The 22,712-nt window shown below is 45.1% G+C and overlaps 4 protein-coding genes across 7 annotated transcripts; 3 read left to right on the forward strand and 1 right to left on the reverse strand.

The window, feature by feature from the left end:
* Window positions 1-245: 245 nt before the first annotated feature.
* Window positions 246-5,697, reverse strand: dcun1d2b (DCN1, defective in cullin neddylation 1, domain containing 2b). 2 transcript variants are annotated; one of them, XM_057025507.1, is made up of 7 exons: window positions 5,441-5,697; window positions 3,595-3,811; window positions 3,308-3,476; window positions 3,029-3,159; window positions 2,857-2,939; window positions 2,591-2,687; window positions 246-2,264 (listed from the first exon to the last, which is right to left on the reverse strand). In XM_057025507.1, exons 2-7 carry the CDS (start codon window positions 3,767-3,769, stop codon window positions 2,185-2,187), a joined length of 735 nt encoding a protein of 244 aa, XP_056881487.1. In that variant the 5' UTR covers window positions 3,770-3,811; window positions 5,441-5,697; the 3' UTR covers window positions 246-2,184. The 2 variants fall into 2 exon arrangements, with proteins under 2 accessions (XP_056881487.1, XP_056881485.1); XM_057025505.1 differs by lacking the exon at window positions 5,441-5,697 and adding an exon at window positions 4,573-4,668.
* Window positions 5,397-11,839, forward strand: tmco3 (transmembrane and coiled-coil domains 3). Of its 3 annotated transcripts, none has more exons than XM_057025495.1 (15): window positions 5,397-5,669; window positions 6,074-6,165; window positions 6,686-6,961; window positions 7,148-7,315; window positions 7,674-7,853; window positions 7,935-8,135; window positions 8,224-8,352; window positions 8,429-8,521; window positions 8,589-8,775; window positions 8,855-8,972; window positions 9,073-9,268; window positions 9,374-9,524; window positions 9,635-9,714; window positions 9,795-9,944; window positions 10,102-11,839. In XM_057025495.1, the coding sequence occupies exons 2-15, from the start codon at window positions 6,154-6,156 to the stop codon at window positions 10,213-10,215; spliced, it is 2,055 nt and encodes a 684-aa protein (XP_056881475.1). In that variant the 5' UTR covers window positions 5,397-5,669; window positions 6,074-6,153; the 3' UTR covers window positions 10,216-11,839. The 3 variants fall into 3 exon arrangements, with proteins under 3 accessions (XP_056881475.1, XP_056881476.1, XP_056881477.1); XM_057025496.1 differs by having other exon boundaries at window positions 5,539-5,669; window positions 6,077-6,165; XM_057025497.1 differs by having other exon boundaries at window positions 5,620-5,669; window positions 6,690-6,961.
* Window positions 11,840-11,977: 138 nt separating this feature from the next.
* Window positions 11,978-15,410, forward strand: grk1a (G protein-coupled receptor kinase 1 a). Its single transcript, XM_057013509.1, has 7 exons — window positions 11,978-12,952; window positions 13,329-13,456; window positions 13,548-13,705; window positions 13,775-13,858; window positions 14,196-14,320; window positions 14,389-14,590; window positions 14,682-15,410. Exons 1-7 carry the CDS (start codon window positions 12,251-12,253, stop codon window positions 14,972-14,974), a joined length of 1,692 nt encoding a protein of 563 aa, XP_056869489.1. The 5' UTR covers window positions 11,978-12,250; the 3' UTR covers window positions 14,975-15,410.
* Window positions 15,411-15,628: 218 nt separating this feature from the next.
* On the forward strand, window positions 15,629-22,678 carry LOC130514141 (transmembrane protein 255B). The gene is made up of 9 exons (XM_057013521.1): window positions 15,629-15,855; window positions 16,648-16,790; window positions 16,871-16,933; window positions 19,461-19,550; window positions 19,767-19,847; window positions 20,695-20,780; window positions 21,057-21,216; window positions 21,710-21,856; window positions 21,939-22,678. The coding sequence occupies exons 1-9, from the start codon at window positions 15,795-15,797 to the stop codon at window positions 22,173-22,175; spliced, it is 1,068 nt and encodes a 355-aa protein (XP_056869501.1). The 5' UTR covers window positions 15,629-15,794; the 3' UTR covers window positions 22,176-22,678.
* The last annotated feature ends 34 nt before the right edge of the window (window positions 22,679-22,712 follow it).

Genomic DNA, 22,712 nt, shown 5'->3' on the forward strand with positions numbered 1-22,712 from the left:
CCATCCCATGGGAGGAGGGTAAGAATGGCATCACCACAGTCGAACCCCCCCGCCCCTAAAACACCAGAAGCACGTTTAATCCTCAGTCATGAGGATCTATAACTCTTTCTGTTTAACCGCCTAAGCCAGGCGCCAAAGCACCAGCGGTGATGAGATGCAGCAGGAATGCAACCTGATAAGGAACAACTGCTAAACATGCTGTCGTTTTACCCTCCAACTCACGCTGTTGCACAGAAGCCGTCAGGAAGGATAAAGTCACCTTTTTCGAACCAAGGGAAGCTTTATTTACCCCTTACAGAGAGTAACATTAGTCACTGACGTTTGGTAAAGACACTTTTTTTTTTAAAATCGGCTGCAAAAATAATACTGTTTTGATGAGGCGGATCCACATGCCCGAACACCAATCTGACATAAATAAAAGTACCACGTTGACAAACGAAAACGTGAAAGACCACCTTTTTTTTTTTTTTGCTCAAAGTTAAAAACACCATCTCGACATAACAGACACACGTCATATAGAAAATCTTTGTTTCTTAATGTAACTTTCTTAGATTACAAAGATAAACAATGCTACACATTTACCAGCGACTACACGTGTGATTTATGCCCAGTTATTTGCATTCAGTTTTTGCTTGCACCAATCTCTTCACACCGAAAGAAAACTTAAATATTTCCTTAAATTAAAGGGAAAGATCATCATTTCCCCTGTAGTTCTGTTGAAAAAAAAAGATCCAATGTGGGGAACTTTCAAATCCTTGCTACAAATCATAGCTTTTCTTAACATGGCAAACGCATAGCGTTACTCAAACAGTGAGGGGGGTGACTGGTACCTGAGCTTCTGTCACCTTTTTTTTTTTTTTTTAAAGTGTTAATGCATAAAGTTTAAGAGTCAACCGACGTTCACGTTAAAAACAATGTTTGCTTAAACTTTTCACCTCATCCAGTTATGAAGAAGCTGGACTGCAGCCGATAGCGACGCTACATTATATTGCACATCCGTGTCTAGACAGCGATTGTAAGGAGTGTTTAAAACTTGGCTTGCAGATGCAAATCCATGAAAAGCAGAGTAAAAACAGTAACAGTGTTTTTAAAAAAAAAAAAAAAAAAAAAAAAAAAAACCAAGCTGTTCTGCAAGTGGACATAGCGTCCCATAAACGGAGTAGTTCTGTAGCTCTGTTCAGTAACGATGATGTACAAAACAGGATAAATGGCAAGTCAGTGCAGTCTGACAGCGGTTTACACAGTGTAAATCCACTGTACTGTATATAATGTAGTAGCATTGCAAAAGTGATTCTAAACGCTCCTGGTGTGCACATCAGTATTAGCGTTTTACTCAGATGGGGGTTTTTGCCCCCCACACAAGAGTTGTTGTTCTTAGTAGTCACGTGACGTCTTCTGCCGATCAGCTGTAAAAAGTGTGATGCTGTTCCATTCAAAGTGGGGATTCCAAACTGTGGACAGGAACGTTTCTCACTGTTGCTCGGTTAAGGTCAATTTTTAAAAAAAAATCTTAAGTCCTTGTCATTAAAACAAACTAAAATATTAGTTTGTAAATTGCAAGAGGCAATATGTTTTACATCCACCTCACAACCCCCCCCCCACACACACACACCCCCACACACACACACACGCACACACACACACACACACACACACACACACAGTATCCTTTCTCTGCTCTCTACACATTCACAACTCTTATTGAAAGGATCCTATCACCCCCCCTCAACACTTATGGTAATGCTTCTCACTAGCTAACAAAAACATGCAGCTTTTAAACGCACGGTTTTACCCAAACACCACGTCCTATAGTATTTAGAATTTCGCTCTGCATGCTTTCGTGTGAGTTTACTGTCCCTCGTCAACAGTACAAAATGTGCAAATGAGAAAATCGCCGGCAGCATGTTCAACCCATCGGTAATTCGCCCAGGAGAGAGGCGTTTTAGCGCACCCATCAGGGCCTTATTTTAAAAAAAGATTTTGTTTCAAGCCTGGTTCTTCGCTCTGTTCTGGCATTCCAGTAAAGTCAAGGCATCTTGATCCAGTTGGAAGAACAATCACATCAATAAGCTGCACTTGGGCTTATTGAAGAGGAATCGTCTCTTTTTGGCTCACTTCTAGTCGTCAGTCAGAAAGGAACGCTGGGGAAACACTCCATCCACTGCATGTCGCCGTGGGCGAAAACTATGTCAGGCTGCGCTTATTTGCCGTCACAATTGGCCGAGCAAACTCCACAAAATTATCTATAAGGACAGGCCATGCACCTGAGGAAAGAAAATGACCAAATATTATCTGAATTGACATTCAACGTCGGCAATGGAGTTGGGAGATCATAAAAATATTGGAACTATTCCACTGAGCTGGGACTTTTATGATATTGTGGTTAGAAACAATACTTTCCTTCCTTAGCTGTGTGCTGTAAACACTGTACTTGCTGGCAGAACAGTATTTTCCTACTAAGTGGAAAGGTTACAATGCTAAGAATATATTTTAAAAATAATAAATATGTCAATTATGGAAAATGCATCCACATTTCTCTGTGTGTAAATCCACTTCTGATTAGTGTTGATCGTGGGTTTACTATCCTCACCTTCCTCATCGTAGTTTGACATGTCGTCTGCAATCATGTTGCCAAAATCCAGGAGAAGGTTCCATGTATCCTTGGGAATAGATCGCTTGTGATGCTCCTGAACGCAACACAAACAGACGGAAAAACCAATTAGCACTGGACATCATTTAAATGGATAAAAATAAACAACAATTGGGTCAAAATGTGTGCGTGTCTTCTATTTATTAAACCCTCACATGTCACAATCTGATTTTGAACTCAAGACACATAAAAAAAGATGCTCTCACCAGCAGAAAACGGTTCCAGAGCTCCAAAAACTTGAAGCGCTCAGTAAGAATTAGATTCCAGTAGGCGACAGCCATTTCTAGGTCTATGGTGATAAAAGTTGAGCAATTATGAATGATGACGTAGTATTAACCAGACACAGTAAAAGCTTTTCAGGCTATTCCCCACACTTACCTAAACCTTTCTGGCCGGGATTCTTGGCAAAATTGAAGGTAAACTGGTAGAAGTCTTTAAATTTTCCAGAGTCTTTCAGCTCTTGTTCTAATCTTGGCAGGATTGCCTTGAGCTTCTCCGTGCTGTCGCACCTTCAGGATGGAAAAACGACAATCTCAAAAATAAGCCATTAAACCCGTGCTACTCAAGTCCTCCTAAACGGCACAATCCCACAGGTCCAGTGAAAACTGGGAGATCGAGGGACAGAAACGATGTCAGGAAGATAAAAAGGTTGCTCACCCGAGCTCAGCCATGCCATCCAGGAACTCTTTCCGGCTGAACACACACTGTGTGGCTGCTCTAAACTTCCAAGCCACCACAAGTATGCTTACGCTCGCTGGGTCCAGCATAAGGTCATCGCAGAACTGCTGGATTCCATCGATCCCTATCTTGTTCTCATCTTGAGGATCTGCAGGGAAAAAAAATAAAAAAAATAAGAAACCACAAAAACATACAGCGTAATAACGGCGAGAAAACCAGCCTGTCCCGGTACTTTAAATGTGAGTCTGTTGAGTGCAGAGACCGGCCTTTGTATCTGTTGTAGAGCTGCTCCAGCTTCTTGCGGTCCACTGAGGTTTTCATTGATTCTTTATAGTAGAGGTCTGGGTTCTGAAAGTAGTTGTCTGTAGCAACTTCTAGTTTCCAATCATTCTGGGCCAGGCAGTAGACGGCCGTCCTCTCCGCAGCCTGCGTGAAGGACATGAACTGCCGAATCTTGTCTTTCTGCGACGACTTCAGCTTGTGCTACAGGTAAAGCAGGCACACAGGTGATCGTTAGAGGCTTGTCTGGTTTCCTTTGCTGTTGTCTATGAAATGCCAGGGGGGGGAGTCGAATGACCAGTTAAAATTATTTTAACTGCAACAACGTGGGCATCATTTCAAAGCCTATTTTAGAATGACTGTATGTACAGTTAAAAGTAGGATTTAATAATATTATGGAAACCTTGGTTTTGGTTGTACAAATCAAGGCTTCCTGGCACCTGCTGCTATCCTGACAGCCTAAGAGCTGACAGACCCCAGTTTTGTCAAAAGTGATGGTTTCAGGGACAGAAAACCACGTGCATAAAAGTAACCTCCACCAAAACTAGTAGCTGCAAAGAAAAAAAAAAAGTTCTAGTAATCAACACTTCGTTGTGTCAAAACATGCACACAAGGTATAGCTACATTAGTTCGCAAAACTCCTGTGCACCAAATCGAATTAATGACCAACCTAAAGATTTGCCGGTGTCAAGCGAGTGTTTGACTCAGATCTTCTGACACCGAGGACCAACCAAAAACGCTTCGTGTCGCAGGAGCGACTGTCCAATCTGCAAATATCAATTGACCTTCCATTTCCCTCATATTCCTGACACACATCACCCTGACAATGCGACACTTGTCTGAGGACACCACCGTTCCCTGTGGCCCCATGTTCTCTTTACGCCCATTATAAATTATTTCTGATTAGAGATTGGTCGAATTCGCAAAGTTAAATCCTTCAGTGTCTTATATTTGGGTGTACCTACCATTTTATCACACGCTGTTTTGACCCACTAGATATCCAATTACATTCAAGGCGCATGCGTGACAAGCACTGCATTCCCCATGTAAGGTGTGGGCTCATGGGAAATGTAGTGTTTTGGCAACGTAACCTTCCAGGTCATTTGAATTTAAATATTGAAGACGGTTGTTTTCTTGATCCGGTCCAGCAAACAAACAAACAAACAAAACTATTCGTCTGATTAATTCGGTTTTGTAAAAGTTTTGTGATACAACTCCACAAAACTATTTGCGTCACAACCATGGACAAAAATACCCCTTTTAGCGACAACATAAACAACAAAACATGACCCACTTACTTCACATATTTGACCTACATATATAATTTGCATTGTATATTGTATTTTTAAATAATGTGCATTGTATATACTTTGTGCGACGTTAAAATCGTCATAACTGGTGCTGTGCACTCCTCAAAACCGTTCGAGAAATCATGCAGTATAAAAAACTACAAATCCCATATCAGGGCTGCGAAAGATGTTTCGGAAGTAACAATAAATGGGTCAAAGTTACATCAACGCGAATAACCTTAATTTCAGAAAAGCGATAGTGTCATGTGGTGTTTCATCTTCAGTCAGTGGCGATGTTATGCCACGACATCTTTGACCTGTTTTTTAAAAAAGATTGTCATTACAATGACTTATACGACAGCTATTTCGCTAACACTAGCAAAGTTGTGTTAGCTTTTGACATGTCCCAGGAGCGTAGGGACTCTTGACAGCTTTGAGGAATAACACTTGCAACCCTGAGCACAGATTTTAAAAGTACACACACACTCACCAAAAAAAACCCCTCACCCAACCTCTGAAATCATTTATTCAACAGCTTGCCTACCTGAGCGTTAGCATCCTGTTGCTAACAGGAATGAGGTTAGCGACTGGAGGTCGAAGAAAACAAGTTAGCCGCAAAGTAAACTGGCGAATGCTTGCATCGACGCTGGCTTCAGCTATGTGGCAGCAGGAGGAGGAGCCGTGTACAACAGCGCGATTGTTCCCCATTTAAGCTGCTTTTTCCACTCGTTGACTGGAGTTGAGAGCCCGGCCAGGACTTAGAATATATACAGGTATGCAGCGCTCTTTTGTGGCGTGTCGTGTTGTGTTCAGGTAAATTCTTGAGAAGTCTGGAGGAAAAGTCATAGATTCGTTGCCTTATTGGTGTTTCCTGGTGTGTGTGTGTGTGTGTGTGTGTGTGGTGTGTGTGTGTGTGGTGTGTGTGTGTGTGTGTGTGTGTGTGTCATTCGTCACTGTTCGCTTGGATGATGTTTCTCTTGGCCGTCAGGAGTTTCTCCTTTTCTTTTTTCTGTGAAAATACTGTGAAACTAGTGCAAATGTTATGTCTGTGTGTGGGCTGTGTTTTCAATGTATGAATTGGTATAACCCACAAATGTGGTTCAAAGATACACATCATTCAGATAAAGGGGGAGGAAATCCTGGATACATAATACATGCAAACTGTCTCTTTAAACAGCAGCAAGAATGGTTGCAGTCCAGGCAGAAGAAGAAGATTTGAGGAACATTTTGGAACGTAATCCTCCCTCTGCTTGACTCATGTTCATAAAGGTGCGGTCCGAGGTGTAGTCTTAAGTGCCATGTAGTCATTTTGTCCAAACATCCTTGTGATGTTTGTGTTATGCATTGGGAATTCTGTTACTGATAGTAAAATATTATGGCAAACAGGGCAGGATTTGTTCTTTTGCTGCAAATACAACGATTACAGCACATCATAGTTGCAGACAAATGCTTTCAAATATATGAATTTTAATTCTTTAAGCTCTTTATTTGTCCCAGAATGGATATAATTTAGTACATCCTGTCAATATTTACACTGCTCCAGCCACCAACAATGCAATCAAATAAATCTTAGATGTGTGATTTAAAAGTTACCGCACCGGCTCAGAATTCTTTGAGCAACAAGGAAGTGTCATCACATTGGCCAAGCTGATGAATGTAGGCTAGACATGTTTTACAGAACAGTGGAGCTGGAATTCTTTAGTTTATATGTACACTTACCTTCCACCAGCTCTCTCAAACTTCATATTTGTCCAAATCTTTTCTAATGACTTTGTTCTTTCACATGAAGACAGACGTAACTGTCTGGATGAAGGTTGCATGCTGGCTCCTGTGCCTCAGCACAGTTGGCACATTTCCTGTGCTTCAGAAGGACCAGGTGGCACAGCAAGCTATCAAGTTTTATCGGAGCAAAGGGGCCGCGCAGCGCCACAGCTGGGTGGCGGGCAACTGTAGACATCTGGTGGGACTTCTGCGTCAGAAGAATGTGGTGGTCAAGAAGCTGGCAGCTGCTGCTGATGCTGTCGGACGGGACACGGCCCTTTCGGAAGCAGAGAGACACTTCCAGGTATCAGTTAGAAGAAATAAAGCAAAGATCCACATTGTTGATCAAAAAGAAAAAAACCTATACTAAAGCTGCAGACTATAACACATGGACCGTTTGCTCATTACAGATCTCTGCTGAGTAAATCCAGCCGCTTTGTCTAGAGTTGTGGAGATGTTCATTATCAAATATCTTCGTGTTTGCGCACAGGTTCACACTCTGGAGGTGTTTCAGAAGGAGTTGAACGAGAGCGAGCACCTGGTGTTCCAGGCGGTGCACGGCCTGCAGAGGGCGCTGCAGGGAGACTACAGAGACGTGGTGAACGTGAAGGAGGGCAGCAGACAGAGGCTGGAAGCCCTCAGGGAGGCTGCAATAAAGGTCAGCTCTGGTCAGCACAGTGTCTTTTAAGTTTGAGAGTCAGCTTTTGTCTACTCTTCATCCTTGAAGTATCAAATCTATTTCACTGATGTTGATTTTTGTATATATCACCATTGAGTTTAATCATGTTGAAAATTCATGTACATTTTAATAAATGTTTTGACTTGGAATATCAGAAGAGTCACAGTAGGACAACAAAAAAGCTTTAAACTGCAAACAATTGAATAATACGAAGAATACAATGGTGATTAATATGCCTGTTATGCTGTGCAAAGATGCCTGTTATACTACTAGTTCTCTGTGTGTGAATCGTGGGCGTGTCTGGTATAACCTGTTGGCTTTTGTCTTCACCCTTCAGGAGGAACAGGAGTATGTGGAGCTGGTGGCTGCAGAGAAGCACCAGCAGGAGTCCGTGAAGAGTGCCTTGGCACAGAATAAGTCACGGTCTATACTGGACAAGATCCTGGAGGATGTCAGGAAGGCAGCAGACAGGCTGGAAGAGGAGATCGAGGAGCATGCCTTCGACAACAACAAGCAGGTCATTTCATTTTCATATGCCGCCTCCAGTTAGTTCGGCATAATTTGACTGTCTGCACTGCCTCTGCTGAACCTCGTGTAGATGAAGGGAGTAAACGTGGAGGCGGTGTTGAGAGTGGAGGAGGATGAAGAGAACGGTGGAAAAAGGAAGAACAAGTCCCAGCAGAAGGAAGTGGAGGACGACCTGGGGCTGAGCATGCTCATTGACTCGCAGAACAACCAATATGTCCTGACAAAGCCACGAGACTCCACGATGCCCAGAGCAGACCACCACTTCATCAAAGTCCGTCTCCTCATGCTAACCTCCGAGCTGTGATTGGTTAAAAGACCCCTGATGCCTGAGACGTTGAGCCTTACGTGTGCGTCTGCAGGACTTGGTGTCGGTGGTGATGCTGTCGCTGCCCTGCGGGTGGATCTGCGCGACGGCCGGGCTTCCTCCCATGTTTGGGTATATCATCTGCGGGGTCCTGCTCGGTCCCTCTGGCCTGAACAGCATCAAGGTGCGTTTGTGTGTTTAGAGAATGAGTCAATCATACGTGTTCCGCCTGTTCATCTCCTCTTCTCTGCATCTTCCAGTCCATGGTCCAGGTGGAGACTCTTGGCGAGCTGGGCGTGTTCTTCACTCTCTTTGTGGTTGGGTTGGAGTTCTCACCCGAGCGCCTCCGAAAAGTAAACATAACCGTGATTCTCTGACCTGCTTTTATGAGCGGCACAGAACACGTGCGTGTTTGTGCAGGTATGGAAGACTTCAGTCCAGGGCTCCTGCTACCTCAGTCTGCTGATGGTGGGGGCCGGTTTGTTGTGGGGTCAGATCCTGCGCATTCGGCACACGCAGACGGTCTTCATTTCCGCCTGTCTCTCCCTGTCCAGCACTCCACTGGTGTCGCGCTTCCTGGCAGGGGGGAGCAGAGGCGACAGAGATGGTATGTAGCTGTGTCTGCCCACTGAGCGTGAGCGTGTGGATTATTTCCAGCAGTACAGTAACATGCGTGTATGAGACAGGTGATCTGGACTACAGCAGCGTTCTCCTCGGGATGTTGGTGATGCAAGATGTCCAGCTCGGGCTTTTCATCGCAGTCATGCCGACTCTGATCCAAGCACAGGGTGGCGACTTGGGCGGGTCAGTGCTCCTATTTTATCCTCCTTTTTCCACTTGTGACCTCCTTCCGTATGAACACATTTTAAATCTGTTCTTTGTTGTTTTCTGGTGTGAAATGCAGCCTGCTGCTTGGCAGCCTTCGCATCTTACGCCTCCTGGCTCAGGTGCTGCTCTGTCTGGCTGCTGTGCTGCTGCTGTGTTTGTTCCTGAAATCCTTCCTGATCGGTCCGTATTACAAGAAACTGCATGCCGAGAGTAAAGACAACAAAGAGATCCTGGTGCTGGGCATGTCAGCTTTTGTCTTTTTCATGCTGACGGTACAAACTCCGACAAACTCTCCTTTATCTTTAAAGCCTAAAGTTCATAGACTTGGCAACCACCTCTGCTCAGTTGTGTTTCATGTGTGACTTTTTCTCCTGCAGGTGACCGAGTTTTTGGATGTTTCCATGGAGCTGGGCTGTTTCCTGGCAGGAGCTTTGCTGTCCACGCAGGGTCACATGGTCACAGCAGATGTCATGGGATGCATAGAGCCAATCAGAGATTTCCTCGCCATCATCTTCTTCGCCTCTATCGGTCAGGCACGGTGTAACAATCTGTGGCTGATATCGTCTTCCACCTGCTGACGCGCTTTGATTTTTCTTTTGTTTTTCCTTTTGTGTTTGTTTTCTGTGATACCTTTGTAGGATTTCACGTGTTCCCGACATTCGTGCTGTATGAACTCACCATCCTGCTGGTGCTCACGCTCACTCTGGTTATTATGAAGGTACAGATCTTCTTCTCTGGCTCACATTTCACACGCTCTCCCCCCTGGCTCGGTTAACTCGACTCCCCCATTTCCCTCAGTTCATGATGGCCGTGCTGGTGCTGTCGGTGATCTTGCCTCCGGGCTCGCGGCACATACGATGGGTCGTATCAGCCGGTCTGGCTCAGGTCAGCGAATTCTCCTTCGTGTTGAGCAGCCGTGCGCGTCGTGCTGGCATCATTTCAAGAGAGGTCAGTGATAAATGAGGGTGCAGGGGTTTCCACTTTTAATGTCACAATGTCAATATTTTAAAACTTGATCTGCGTTTGTGCGGACGCTCGGAAACAAACGGGTAACTATGACGAGCGACTCGCTCCATTTCTTTTACCTGTCTCTCTCTCTGCTCAGGTGTACCTGCTGGTCCTCAGTGTCACCACTCTCAGCCTGCTGCTGGCACCGGTGCTGTGGAGAATCAGCACGCACAAATGGGTTCACCCGGGCCAACGCAAAACCATCACCTGATCGGATCCTCCTCTCATAACTGTGACACGGCAAGAGGAGAGTTCCTCCCCCTTTCGAAAAGGCTCTAATCTTTGGGCAAAAGAAACCATTGCACTGCCTGTTTGCAGCTGATGTATTCAGAACTTTTTCCACACTGTTTACTTCTCCATTACCAATGTGTGGCGGTACATTCAAGCTAATTTCAACTTTCCGAACACCAGTACTGTTGTTTTTAAACTGCACAAATGCTCGACATTGCTGTGATCAAACCATTTTGTTTTCCTAGCGTCTGAGGGGCGAAACTGTCATTCCCTGTCTTAAAATTGTAATAGATTGTTTTGACAACAGAAGTTAATGGTAGATTTGGGGATATCCTTTAACCCCCATCTATAGTTGAATCAGGATCCTACTGTAACTCTTCAAGGATACATTGTTGTTACTGAAAAAGCATAATAAGTCTTTTTTTCGGGCTTAAAAAAATCCTTACACATTCGTAAGCACAAGTAATACGTGAAGAGTGAAATGATATCCAACGAGATATTTTGATCAGAAGTTCTGAATCGGTGTTGCATTAATGACGTCACGCTCTTGGAAGTTAAACGTTTTACGTGCCTGCTCAGCGTTGCTCTGCACTAAGAGCCTCTTTATAGTCTCACTGTGCAGCTTCTGTGTCTTATATTCCAAAGTGGGTTACATACATGTCATGTTTACTCTGTACTGCTCCACACTTTTGGACTCAACTAAATACTGTTGATGTTATGTATCATTAATTTATTTAAAAACGAGGTTTACTATTGGGTTTATTTTAAGACATCTCTTATGTTTCCTAATTTCTTCTGCTTAATTACATTGTTTAAATTCATTTTTCAGAAAAAGTTCATCAAAAGTTCAACAAAATTAAAGCAAAACAGAGACCATCCGTGTGTGTGTGTGTGTGTGTGTTTGTGTGTCCACGTAAGCTGATAACCCACAAACTCCGCAGTAGGCAGATTTGCATGACACCTGAACGCATCATCATCCTATTAGTGCAGGTAACCAATAACAAATACACTCAAAACTGTCCCAAGATAGATTTTCTGGTTTCAACAGCAGCAGCACAGAGCTCCGATTTAACAAAGAAAACAACAAATGAACCTTAATTAGCTGCTTTTTATTGCTGCTGAAACAAGCTGAACAGAAACGCCCAGTGGCATTGCAGACAGTTGTATTTATTTTTCCAATATTTTCAGTCAGCGTGTCACCACAGGACTAGAAGAAAGTCAGTGGAGGTAAAAATCCATAAAGCAAATCTGTGAGAACCACAGAAGAGGTAAAGAGAGAGAAAGCCAAGCGTGAAAATGACATTAAATCTTTTCAGCACGTTGAGGTCAAAACAGTCAGTCTGAAAACATTAAATTTCTGTTTTATTTTTTGTAACATACTTTGAACTGCTTTGATTGTAAAATGTTGCATAGAATGTTGTTCTTGCAAAGACTGGGACAAAGCACCATGACTGAGTCTTTTCCTACTTTTATTATCCTGCTGCAGATGTTAGATACATCTGTATCCTGAAATGAATTTTCTTTATTACATTTCTATGTATTTGTGTTTTGTTGCCTTTTACATGTGCAATGACCATAAAGATAAATATCAATCTAATCCTTCACGAGTTGCAAATGACATTTTTTTGACGATGGATGTAACTGACGCCTCAGTACGACGCCTCAGGTCACACACACACACACACACACACACGCGTGCGCGCGCACACACACACCTGGCCTCTTCCACCCCAACGCCCATGATTAGGGATCGGATCTATACGACCACAACAAAACAGACCTGGCTGTGTTCTCATAGGACAGCACGTGCATTAGCACAGGATAAAGCATTATGGCGTGGATAAGTCCCTTCAGAGAAAGGGGATGAGTCAGGTAGCTCAGCATGTGCGTCTGCGGCTGAACAAGAAGATACCCCCCCGCTGACTGTTTACATCGTCGTCTACTTCCTCTGCTTGTTTTTTTCCCCCCGGACGTGATCTGATATTAACATCTACTCTCCGTCTTTGAGGGTCACCATGGATATTGGTGGGCTGACAACAGTGGTGGCCAACTCCGCCTACATCTCGGCCCGCGGGAGCCTGGACGGCACTGCCAACCCCGCGGCCAACCGGGACCAGAAGTACCATTCCCGCCTCAAGCTGCCCCACATCACAGTGTGCGAAAGCTTGCGGGAGACTTTAGACCTGGGATTCCAAACGGTCTGCGTCGAGCAGCCCATCGGCAAGCGTCTTTTCCAGGAGTTCCTAAACTCTAAAAGTGAGTATAAAGGCTCCGGCCACCTATGGAAGGACGTGGAGGAATACAACATGGCTGAGGACGCAGATCGAGTCAAGAAAGCAAGCAAGATCTTGAGTCGATACATGGAGCCCGGGGCCAAATATTTCTGCCCCTTTCTGCCAGAAAACGGCATCACGGCAATCAGAGAGAAACACAAAGATGCCGGTGATGATCTTTTCACTGATACTCTAGAAAGAGTGTTGGACTTCCTCAAGGAAGTACCCTACACGTTCTTCCTGGAGAGCATGTATCTGAAAAGGTTCCTGCAGTGGAAGTGGCTGGAGATGCAGCCCATGGAAGAGGACTGGTTTCTGGATTTTCGTGTGCTTGGGAAAGGGGGATTTGGGGAAGTATCGGCCTGTCAGATGAGGGCCACGGGGAAACTGTATGCCTGCAAAAAGCTCAACAAGAAGAGGCTGAAGAAGAGGAAAGGTTACGAGGTATGAACTGTCGCGCTGCTGTTTACTACTTTCACTCGTAGTACGATCCAATTTGAGGAGTATTTTGAAACTTGGGATACTCCGTGTGTCATCATATACACAATGTCTTTCTAATCTTCCCACCGGAGCATCAGCGAGTAGACCAGGCTGATCCTTGGGGAGGACATTCATCACCACTGGCTTAAATGATTAATTTGATCCTGTCGTGTTTATAAATGGAGCGACCGTGCAGTGGAGTTCCTAATCCTGCCGTCATTCCAAAACATGTGCAAAAATGGCTGGTGCAAACCTGGATTTTCTTTCTTCTTTCTACAGTGAAAGATTTAACTAAATACCAGCTGTATGTAAAGCGAAATCCTGATATCCTGTCCTGTAGGGGGCGATGGTGGAGAAGAGGATCCTGGCTCGAGTTCACAGCAGGTTCATTGTCTCCCTGGCTTACGCCTTCCAGACAAAAACAGAGTTGTGCCTGGTCATGACCATCATGAATGGAGGAGACATGAGGTCAGACCTCAGCAGCGTCCATCTTTGGTCTTCTGCCTTTTATTCGTCCAGCACATTTGGTCAAATTCAGTCAATTCTCTCCTGCATCCAGGTATCACATTTATAACGTGGACGAGAACAACCCAGGGTTCCAGGAGCCACGGGCCTGCTACTACGCAGCCCAAATCATTCAGGGCTTGGAGCATCTCCACCAGAAGAGAATCGTCTACAGAGACCTCAAACCTGAAAATGTGCTGCTGGATAATGAAGGTGGTCGTTCGCATCCGTACCCACCTCTGTGACACACAACAGCTGACACATCTGCATTCAATCCTGCAGGTAATGTCCGGATTTCTGACCTGGGTCTGGCTGTTGAGCTGGCTGACCATCAGGATAAAATCAAGGGTTATGCTGGAACACCAGGTACAGTGGAAAACATGATTCCTCCTCCTAGTTCTAGTCTCCTCCACTTCTCTCCTGTTCATGGCTCAGTGGCTTGATGGCGTCTTTCAATGTTGGACAAAAGTGTCTGCTAAATGATGAAAATGTGACACCACCCCCCCCCCCCCCCCCCCCCCACACACACACACACACATTTTCTTAGTGCACATAGTATAAATATAGCTAATCCATGAATAGTGGCGACTAGGTTAGCTAGCACTTCCGTAGTTACATAGCTGCTGGTTGCTAGCATAGCTTAACAAGTAGAATCAACAAATGTCATAAATCAGATTGTGCCTTTACCTTCTGTCATCTGCAGGTTTTATGGCTCCAGAGCTGCTGAAAGGAGAAGAGTATGACTACAGCGTAGATTATTTTGCGTTGGGGGTCACTGTGTACGAGTTTATCGCTGCCAAAGGCCCCTTTAGGACTCGAGGAGAGAAGGTATAAATGACAGAATGACTTTCCTGATGTAAACACCTCATTCATATGTTTAACATTTGGTTTTTAAGGTGGAGAATAAGGTGCTGAAGAAGCGGGTCCTGAACGACCCGGTAACGTATCCGGAGAAGTTCAGCGAGAAGGCCCGTTCATTCTGCGAGGACCTGCTGGTCAGAGAGGTGGACAAGCGGCTCGGCTTCAGGAACGGCTCGTGTGATGACCTCAGGGCTCACGCTTTCTTCAGCGACATCAACTGGAGGAAACTGAGCGCAGGTCTGTTTCAGACATTCCAGAACTTTGGATGGGTAAACTGCTATTGATAACACCCGGCTGTCCCCCCTCCCCCCGTGATGCATCTCTACAGGGATCCTCACACCCCCTTTTCTACCAGACTCCAAGACAGTTTACGCAAAGAACATTGATGACGTGGGGGCCTTCTCCACCGTTAAAGGCGTGCAGCTGGAGGACGCAGACAGGGATTTTTTCAATGAATTCGCCTCGGGGAACATCTCCATCCCGTGGCAAGAAGAGATGATCGAAATGGGCGTTTACGGGGAGCTTACACTCTGGGGGCCCAACGGCGCTTTGCCCAACGACCTGCGGCGCGAGTCCATCTTGGAGCCGCCGACCAAGTCGTCCACCTGCACGGTGTCATGAGCAGCTTCAGCACATTGATGATGTGACATGGACTGACCTCGGGTGCAAACACATATTCTCTGAAAACAACAATGCGTTTGCACCTGAGGTATAATTTTATTGTCTACAGCTTTAACTGATTCATAAGGAGTGTAACCCATAGATCTGTACCTAAATATCCAACACCGTCTTGGTGACACACTGATATTACTGGGGTTTTTTTTGACTGGTCTGAAATTTATTTTTTTTTTGGAATGATCGATTTTATTTTTACTGCAATTTTTTTTTGTTTCTTTATAAAACAAATGAAAATTATGGTTATTATTAAACGTGTGAGTCTTTTGGCTATGGAACCCTGTAGCCGAACGTTTCCTGTGTCGTCCGATGGGGGCGCTGTAGAGCCGCGCTACTGTTGGTGGTCATCAAAAGCACTTTTACAGGTGACAATAATACAAAAAAACCCACAAAAACCTACACAAACAAGACAGAAGGTCATAAAAATGAGGAGTGAAATAGGAATTGAAAGAGATTAATCCACTTGAATGTGTGATAAATGAGCTCTAGCTCTCTCTCTCTTGCTCTCTCTCTCTCTCTCTCTCTCACATACACACACACACACACACACACACCTGAGTGTAGTCTGAGCTGCAGTCTCACTTCCAGACGGTCGCAGGCTTAATAAAGATGTTCGAGTCCTAATCAAACTTTATTGGAGGATGAGGACTCTGGTTTGACTCGGCGGGAACAAATTAAAAACATTAGTTCAACCTTCCATCTTTAAAAACGTCGCTCCAGTCTTTTGTCTTTTTTTTAAGCAACTTTTCCTCCCAATCGAGTCAAAATGCAGCCTGAAACCTCACAAGCAACTCAAGAAACAAGTCCAGAAATCCAGGATCCATCAGGTATGATTCTGCCATCCTCAAATCTGACAAAGTCTGTTTTTAAATGTTTTAATCCATTTCCTGTCACCTCCTAGCTGTGAAAATCTATTTCCTATCTGCAGGAATGCATTAACCTGTGTTTTACTGTTTCAATATTCAATGGAGAATTATTTGTTTTGCATTATTACACTGTATCCAGCTCCCAAAGAGAAATATTACACTAGATTTTCAAATTATTTTGCCAGAAATAACCAACCGGTCATGCACATGTGTAGGGCAGTAACACGGTCATAAGAATAATTGGACCTATTTCCTGTCATTTACCGTCCCATTAATTTGGCTTTATTACATCATTACACAGGTAATTAACTGATTGCTGGATGGTGAAAAATCAGCTTCTTTAAATCCTTTTCAGCTAAGGGAATTTTAAAATAAATTGTTTTAATCCTATAAAAAAACACTCGAAGAATCAGTTATGGACTAATAATAATTGTCAGTTAATGTTTTAGGATTAAGGACCCTGTTATGAGTCAGATCTCTCATTTCTTATAAAATAACATCCTCGTTTACAATAAGGTGCCAAAAAAATGTTGCACGCCTCAGTTATCAGGTGCTATGTAGCGAAATCAACAGGAATAAACCTAGGACAGGTCACCAGTCCATGAATTTGAGTTTGCTGGTTTTCCTTGTGCCGGGTGAGCTCTGTGTGTGATGGACTGGTGTCCAGGGTGTATCCCTGGCTCTCACCCACTGACCCTGCCTGGGAAAAGCTGGATGCTCCCAGTTAACTGCTGTCCTCTCACCCGTCCCCAGTTCAGTACCTGCGTCGCAGGAGATCGGCCCTCTGGGTGACGGTGGCTCTGCTGGCTCTGTCTCTGGTGGTCCTGACCATCGGCCTGATCTCCGCCACCCGCACGGACAACGTGCCCGTCGCTGGATATTACCCCGGCATCATCGTAAGTCCTCGACGCCTCGCTCGTCCTCCACTCTTAGCCGCCGTTTTACAAAAGCGTTTCTGGCATCTTTGTGCTTGCAGCTGAGTTTCGGAGCGTTCCTGGGCATCGTTGGCATCCACCTGGTGGAAAACCGCCGCTCGATGGTGAGTTTTCTAAACCAGCTTATTCATGGGATGTGCTTTGACTAGGACTGCCCTGGTGGGACATCTAGCAACACGCTAATAACGTTAGCAACCTCAAACACCAGCAAGCTAGCCTAGACACAACAGGACTGCAGCAGTGACATGTTAGCATCCACCAAGGTGACCTTTTGGAGCGCCACTAAAAACATTTTTGCTCCAGCACCTGAGGTGCTTCCACAATGGGAACCAGGGTCACGTTACAGAAATTCACTAAACAGTTTACGGGAATTTGTAAAAGAGTAAATCAGATTACACCATCTCAGCGTAATGTGCTCTTGCGTCCGGGTCAGCACGCGACTGACGTTGCGGTCTGGGGACACGAATGTCATTGGCTCTGGATTTCAGAGAAACCGGATTAGTATTGGTTATTTCCTGACAGGGATACAGGTGTAATATCATCAAAATGCTCTTTGGACTGCAGGACAATCGAAGGAAAACCACGTCAGTGACCGGTGAAATCTGCCCATACAGTAAAATGGGACGCTGAGCAAAGCAAGATTTGGAGTCAAATTGGACAGATAACAGGGAACAGGCTGTTCTGGGGTCTTCATTGACCCCGCTGACCTAGTGCCCTGACCCCAGGTCTGTTACAGCACCATGGTAGCATTTGGGTTATCTGATGAGGTATCACCTTCTGTGAGCTCCTTTTAGATACTCTAGGTTTAGAAAGGGCTCATTTAACCTTAAATTTCACAATAAAAGCTCTTGTGGGAACAGCTTTTTCAACTAGGCTCATATTTTATTTCATAGTGTATCAACTGTATGAGAAATGAGGCCTGCTTTCAATTTCAGATGGAGTGAAAATACCTGGGCGTGGTGACATTAACACCCCGTCTCTGGCTGTGGTTTATGTGTCCTGTGAATTTTTCATGGTATTGTTGACGTTGCCTTGCATCCCGTCCACACGTGCACCTTCCCCAGAGCTTCCTGAAGGCATTTTTTAAGAACTTTTGGAAGAGAAGTGGTTTCTGGGGTTTCTGGTTTTATTTTTTTTTTTTTTTGGTTATTAAAGCACAACCACGGAGGCAATTGTTGCTTCTGTTGGCGGGTTCACATTAAACTTTCATGTTGGCATTCTGCACCTCCTGCGCAACAGCCTCCTCACTCAGGTGTCTCCTTTCCTCACGCTGTAACGCGAGCGGCAAACCCAGCAGAAGCTCAGAAAAACTATCCGCAGCCGCGACGGACACCGGAGAACCCCGATGTTCCCTCTACTTCCTTCAACTCTCGGCGCTCTGACCTCAGCCGGCTGCGTATTTACCCTCAGAGAGCTCCACAGCACATCTGCAGCAGGATCCAGTCCCTCAAAGCTCCTGCACTGACAAAGGATTCGCCCTGTAAAGGGGTCTGAGCGGTCCGAGAGGCTTCTTTATGGTCAAACGCTCCACGTAGCTCATGTTCTTTGTGTTCTACGGTCTCTCCGCGCGCACTGACCGCCATCACTTAGGTCGTCCTGTGGCGGTGGAGAGCAGGCTGGCGGACCTTTAAATGGGTCGTATTTTACAACAAGTGCTTATTACCAATGTGTCCGGCGACCGCGATTAGTCACCGGTTGAGCGAACGGGGAAAGAAGCGGGTGCAGCAGCCCGTTACCTTAGTTACATCAGCTGATTGGTGTTGGCGTTCGTCCTTACTGATATCCTCCCCCTGCTTTCAGGTCTTTATTGATAGAATTTTAGGTCATTGTTAAAGAAATGCCCTTGTGACTCCAGAATCTTTTACACCGTTTGATTTTTCTCTCTGCTCCAGAGGAATCGGGGAGGTGGGGGGGGGGGGGGGGGGGGGGGGGGGTATTGGGGGCCTTCGGGCCCCTCCGACTGTGTGTCGAGGTGTTTTATGCGCTGCCAGCTGGTGCTAAGGTAATGTGAAGTAATGCACTTGTCAGGCTCTATTGTCTCGGCTGCTGGTCTCATCTCCCCCTCGCAGCCCATAAAAACGAAGCCATTTAAGGCTCTAATGAAGTGGAGCGCCTGGACCAGCGGCTGATAAAAGACGCCATTTTCTGTAACCAGCACCTCTGGGAGAAATTCAGAGTTTGTTTGTGCGACTCCTGGCGTCATTTTCCTATCAACATTTAAGAGTAGATTCTCATTAATGGAGAGTAGAGATACAATTTAAAAGCATGTTTATTTCTTTACCAGATCAGTTCAAATTACTTGTTGATGTTTATCCAATGAAATATAGTCAGAGCATAAAGCTTTCAAAAATGTGTGTGTGTGTGTGTGTGTGTGTGTTCTTGTATGTTACCTAATGATGTGTGAGAGAGAAAAAAGAGAGAGCAGCAGATTGAAAAAAATTAGATTGACCTTGGAGGTGTAACAGGTCATTTATGTTGTGTCCTCCCCCTTAATTACCCACAAAGCATTTCTGCAGCCATACTTTTCCTTCACCACCATTGCAAGAGTGCGCACAGACAGTTAGCAGGGCCAAGTTTAAGTTCCAAAGGTTTAACTTTTGATACAAACTATTTTTAAACTCTGTCCCTAAGCTCCTGGCGGCGATCATCTTCATCAGCATCGGAGTGATCGCATCTTTTTTCTGTGCCATCGTGGACGGGATAATCGCCTCCGAGTTCATTGTGAGTAACGCACCTGCAGGAATGCCCCACACTCATGTATTCTCATCTTCCTGGGTCAATTTTAGCAGCAGACCACATTAGGTGAAATTTGAATAGAGATTAGCTCATTATAATTAAGACTAACCAATTAAGTGAGGGGCCTAAACCAAAGAGGGATGTGAAATAACCCTCACCCCCAGCTAAACACCATCCTCTGTCCCTCTGTCTCTCATTCAGGACATTAGGCCCTTGCAGGAGGACATGTGTGACTTTTACAGCAGTGGCTCGGGCTACGCCTATGACAGCTACTACACAGAGGTGACTGAGTCTCATTTAAATACTGTTTACCTGTTGCCTTAGTTTTGTGTGAAATGCTTTTACTATCTGCTATCAGATCAGATTAACTAACCACTCTAGCACTTTAACATGCGACACGGAATTCAAAAGAGGAAAAATCTAATTTAAAAAAAGCAGTTTCAGCAGAGGCGTTTAAAAGCTATACTAAAACCTACAGCCAGGGGGCAGTAGAGAGCGCAGAGTTTTGTGCTATTTCAGTCCTCAGATAATCTTCATGCATGCTGTTGGAAATAAAGGTAAAGTGAATTTAAATGACATGGCTCTATCAATCTTGAACTGTTTCCAATTGGCTGTCTATCAAGTGTTTTATTGTCTCTTAAAAAGAGCCATTCGCGTAAAAAATATTTGTTTTGGTTTTTTAAATGGACTCTTCTTTTTATATTTCAAAGCACATTCTTTAAAACCACCCAATTTACCCTAAAATTCACCCTAAAAATGCACCTTTAACATACTTTAATGCATTTGTGTACCGTTCTCCACTATGTGGAGTTTTCTACGTTTTCTACGTGTTACGTAAACCAACGTTGCATTACACAATAAAGGCTATTTACCTTCAAATCAATGAAATATCACTCACCGTTCAAGTTGTTTTCATATTATTTAAACCTGTTTTGTGGAGCTGCAGCAACATTCTTCTTCCTTGAGCGCTTGATTTAAAAAACCAGGTGTCTACTGGCGCCCAGTGGCGAAAGGCGGAACTGCACTCAACTGTATTTTACCATTTCCGTGTCACTTGTCCACACCGTGTAGCTGTTGCTTCATTTGTATTGACGAGGGATTACTAAAAAGGATGACCACTATGACGCAGGTGACATGTCGTTCGTTTGACAAATCGTGCAAGCTGAAGCTGAGGAGCAACACCTGCTACTGCTGCTACCTGTACAACTGTGAGAGGTGAGACACACAAACTGTTGGCGGGCAGATGTAAAGCACAGTCCTTGCAGTAAATAGTTAAGTTAAGGCTCTTAAAACTTGTAAACATATCTGAGTCGCAGGCTATGGAAGATGCTGTGGGAAAATCACTGACAGAAACACAAGCTTGCATGAATCATGGGATTCTGGCACTTCTCCAAAGTTCCTTTTTTGTTCTCTAAATACAAACTGCACATGCTTGGCCTTGTTTGAATGCGTGTAATGAAAACATGTGCACATGTGACCCTGGTCTCCCAGCACAGAGTACCACACACAGTACTACGAGTTCACCGGGGTCGGCAGCTGCTGGGACGTGATCCACCTGCACCGCCTGCTGTGGGCCTCGGTGGTGCTGAACGTGATCGGCCTTTTCCTGGGAATCATCGCCGCTGCTATCCTCGGAGCTTACAAGGATTTGGTGAGCGCTGCTTCCAAAAGAAGTTGGCACATCCGTCCATCAACAGAGCGCGCGGGGTGGGGGGGATTCGAACAAATCTTTAAATATGTTTAACAAAGGATCCATTTTGGAGGAGGACGGAAAATAAATTAAAGGCAGGAGATTTAAAGACAATGGAGAGTCCAGAGGAATGTGAGAGGCTTTTATTATGACTTCAATCTAGATACTTTCTCCAACAATGAGCCACCCAAAATCCCTGACATCTGTTTCGTCCCATCTGATCCCCAGGATGTGTGTCAAAGGGAAACACCGCCGATCCTTTTCTCATGTTCTTCTGCTACTTTTAGCCACCTTTGTTTGCCGTATATGAAGCTAAATGATCGATTGTTGACCCCAGGAGCCCCACACATCAAACCCAACCTGGACCCAAGACATTTATTGATTTGATTTAGACGACCTGCATTTATTGATTCGTCACCCCATTTTAAGTCCTTTGTGTCCTGTGTTCCTCCAGCAAAAGCCAGCTCTGCAGATGGCTCCCAGTCCCACGCCTCCGCCCCACATCTTGTACAACCCCACCCAGCACATGCTCACCTACTCCGGCTTCTGTCCTTCCGGACAAACTCTGCCCAGTTACCCCAACTTCCCAATACCGATGCAGGTGAGGACAAAACCACGAACGTTTAACACGTTTATGCTAGCGGACCATTGAATGCTATCATCATCGTCTTCACGTCTCCCAGCACAACGGCAGCTATCAGCCTTCTGCCACCTCTCAACCTGTTCCTGAAGCAGGAGCCGCCTCCAACCCCTGCCTGCCTGAGGAGAACCAGAACCAGCAGCCTCCTCAGGCCGTCACCCAGCCGCAGCCTCAGGGAGCCGCCCAGGACGCAGGGGGCTACATGCTGACGCCTAATGCCCCCGCCCTTTACGGACCCTCCTACAGCGCCTTTGAGAAACCCCCGCCGTACGCCTGCTGAGCCCCACGGCTACAGCAGCCTGACCCCCTCCCCCCCGTAGCTCCAGATGTTTGGTAGTTGACTTTTAGATGGGGAAAGGGCCAGCGTCACGCTCCCATGTAGAGTGTAGCTCTGATCTGTTCAACGTTTAGATTCATTCTCCAGTTTAAATCTAAAGTGGAAGGTAAAGGATGCAAACGTCGCCGTTGTGGATCTGTGACTCGTCTCGTGCACTTTAAAACCCAGTTGACAGGCTGTACGTTATTGATGATGCATGCTCAGTAAGAAATGAATGCTTATGCCGTCTACGTGTGGATTAAGGGCTCAACATCTTAAAGCAAAAATTCTACAATCTGGGGCTAAACCTCTTGTTTGTAGAGAGATAAATGGGAAAATTAAATCCAGTGTTTTCGCCCTTTATGTGCACATCTTAAGGACCCCAGCTGCTTCTTTGAGTTTGCGATTTCACCTGTATTTTCTCATTTTAAATGCTTGATCTCAATAAAACACTTTGCACATTTTCACACCGTGTCCGTCGTGCTTTACGGCATTTTCAAT

This window comes from Takifugu flavidus, chromosome 2, assembly GCF_003711565.1.
Source record: "Takifugu flavidus isolate HTHZ2018 chromosome 2, ASM371156v2, whole genome shotgun sequence".
NCBI lineage: Eukaryota > Metazoa > Chordata > Actinopteri > Tetraodontiformes > Tetraodontidae > Takifugu > Takifugu flavidus.

Excerpts from the sequence above, each read along its gene's own strand:
- dcun1d2b (XM_057025505.1), bottom strand. Across the intron at positions 2,688-2,856 it reads TCTGGAACCGTTTTCTGCTG|GAGCATCACAAGCGATCTAT; the intron begins GTGAGAGCATCT and ends TGTTGCGTTCAG. Across the intron at positions 2,265-2,590 it reads GTCAAACTACGATGAGGAAG|GTGCATGGCCTGTCCTTATA; the intron begins GTGAGGATAGTA and ends TTCTTTCCTCAG.
- tmco3 (XM_057025495.1), top strand. Across the intron at positions 8,353-8,428 it reads CTGGCCTGAACAGCATCAAG|TCCATGGTCCAGGTGGAGAC; the intron begins GTGCGTTTGTGT and ends TGCATCTTCCAG. Across the intron at positions 9,269-9,373 it reads TTGTCTTTTTCATGCTGACG|GTGACCGAGTTTTTGGATGT; the intron begins GTACAAACTCCG and ends TTTCTCCTGCAG.
- grk1a (XM_057013509.1), top strand. The coding sequence starts at position 12,251 with ATGGATATTGGTGGGCTGACAACAGTGGTGGCCAACTCCGCCTACATC. Across the intron at positions 13,706-13,774 it reads TGTGCTGCTGGATAATGAAG|GTAATGTCCGGATTTCTGAC; the intron begins GTGGTCGTTCGC and ends TCAATCCTGCAG. Across the intron at positions 13,859-14,195 it reads GGGTTATGCTGGAACACCAG|GTTTTATGGCTCCAGAGCTG; the intron begins GTACAGTGGAAA and ends TGTCATCTGCAG.
- LOC130514141 (XM_057013521.1), top strand. The coding sequence starts at position 15,795 with ATGCAGCCTGAAACCTCACAAGCAACTCAAGAAACAAGTCCAGAAATC. Across the intron at positions 19,551-19,766 it reads TAATCGCCTCCGAGTTCATT|GACATTAGGCCCTTGCAGGA; the intron begins GTGAGTAACGCA and ends TCTCTCATTCAG. Across the intron at positions 19,848-20,694 it reads ATGACAGCTACTACACAGAG|GTGACATGTCGTTCGTTTGA; the intron begins GTGACTGAGTCT and ends ACTATGACGCAG.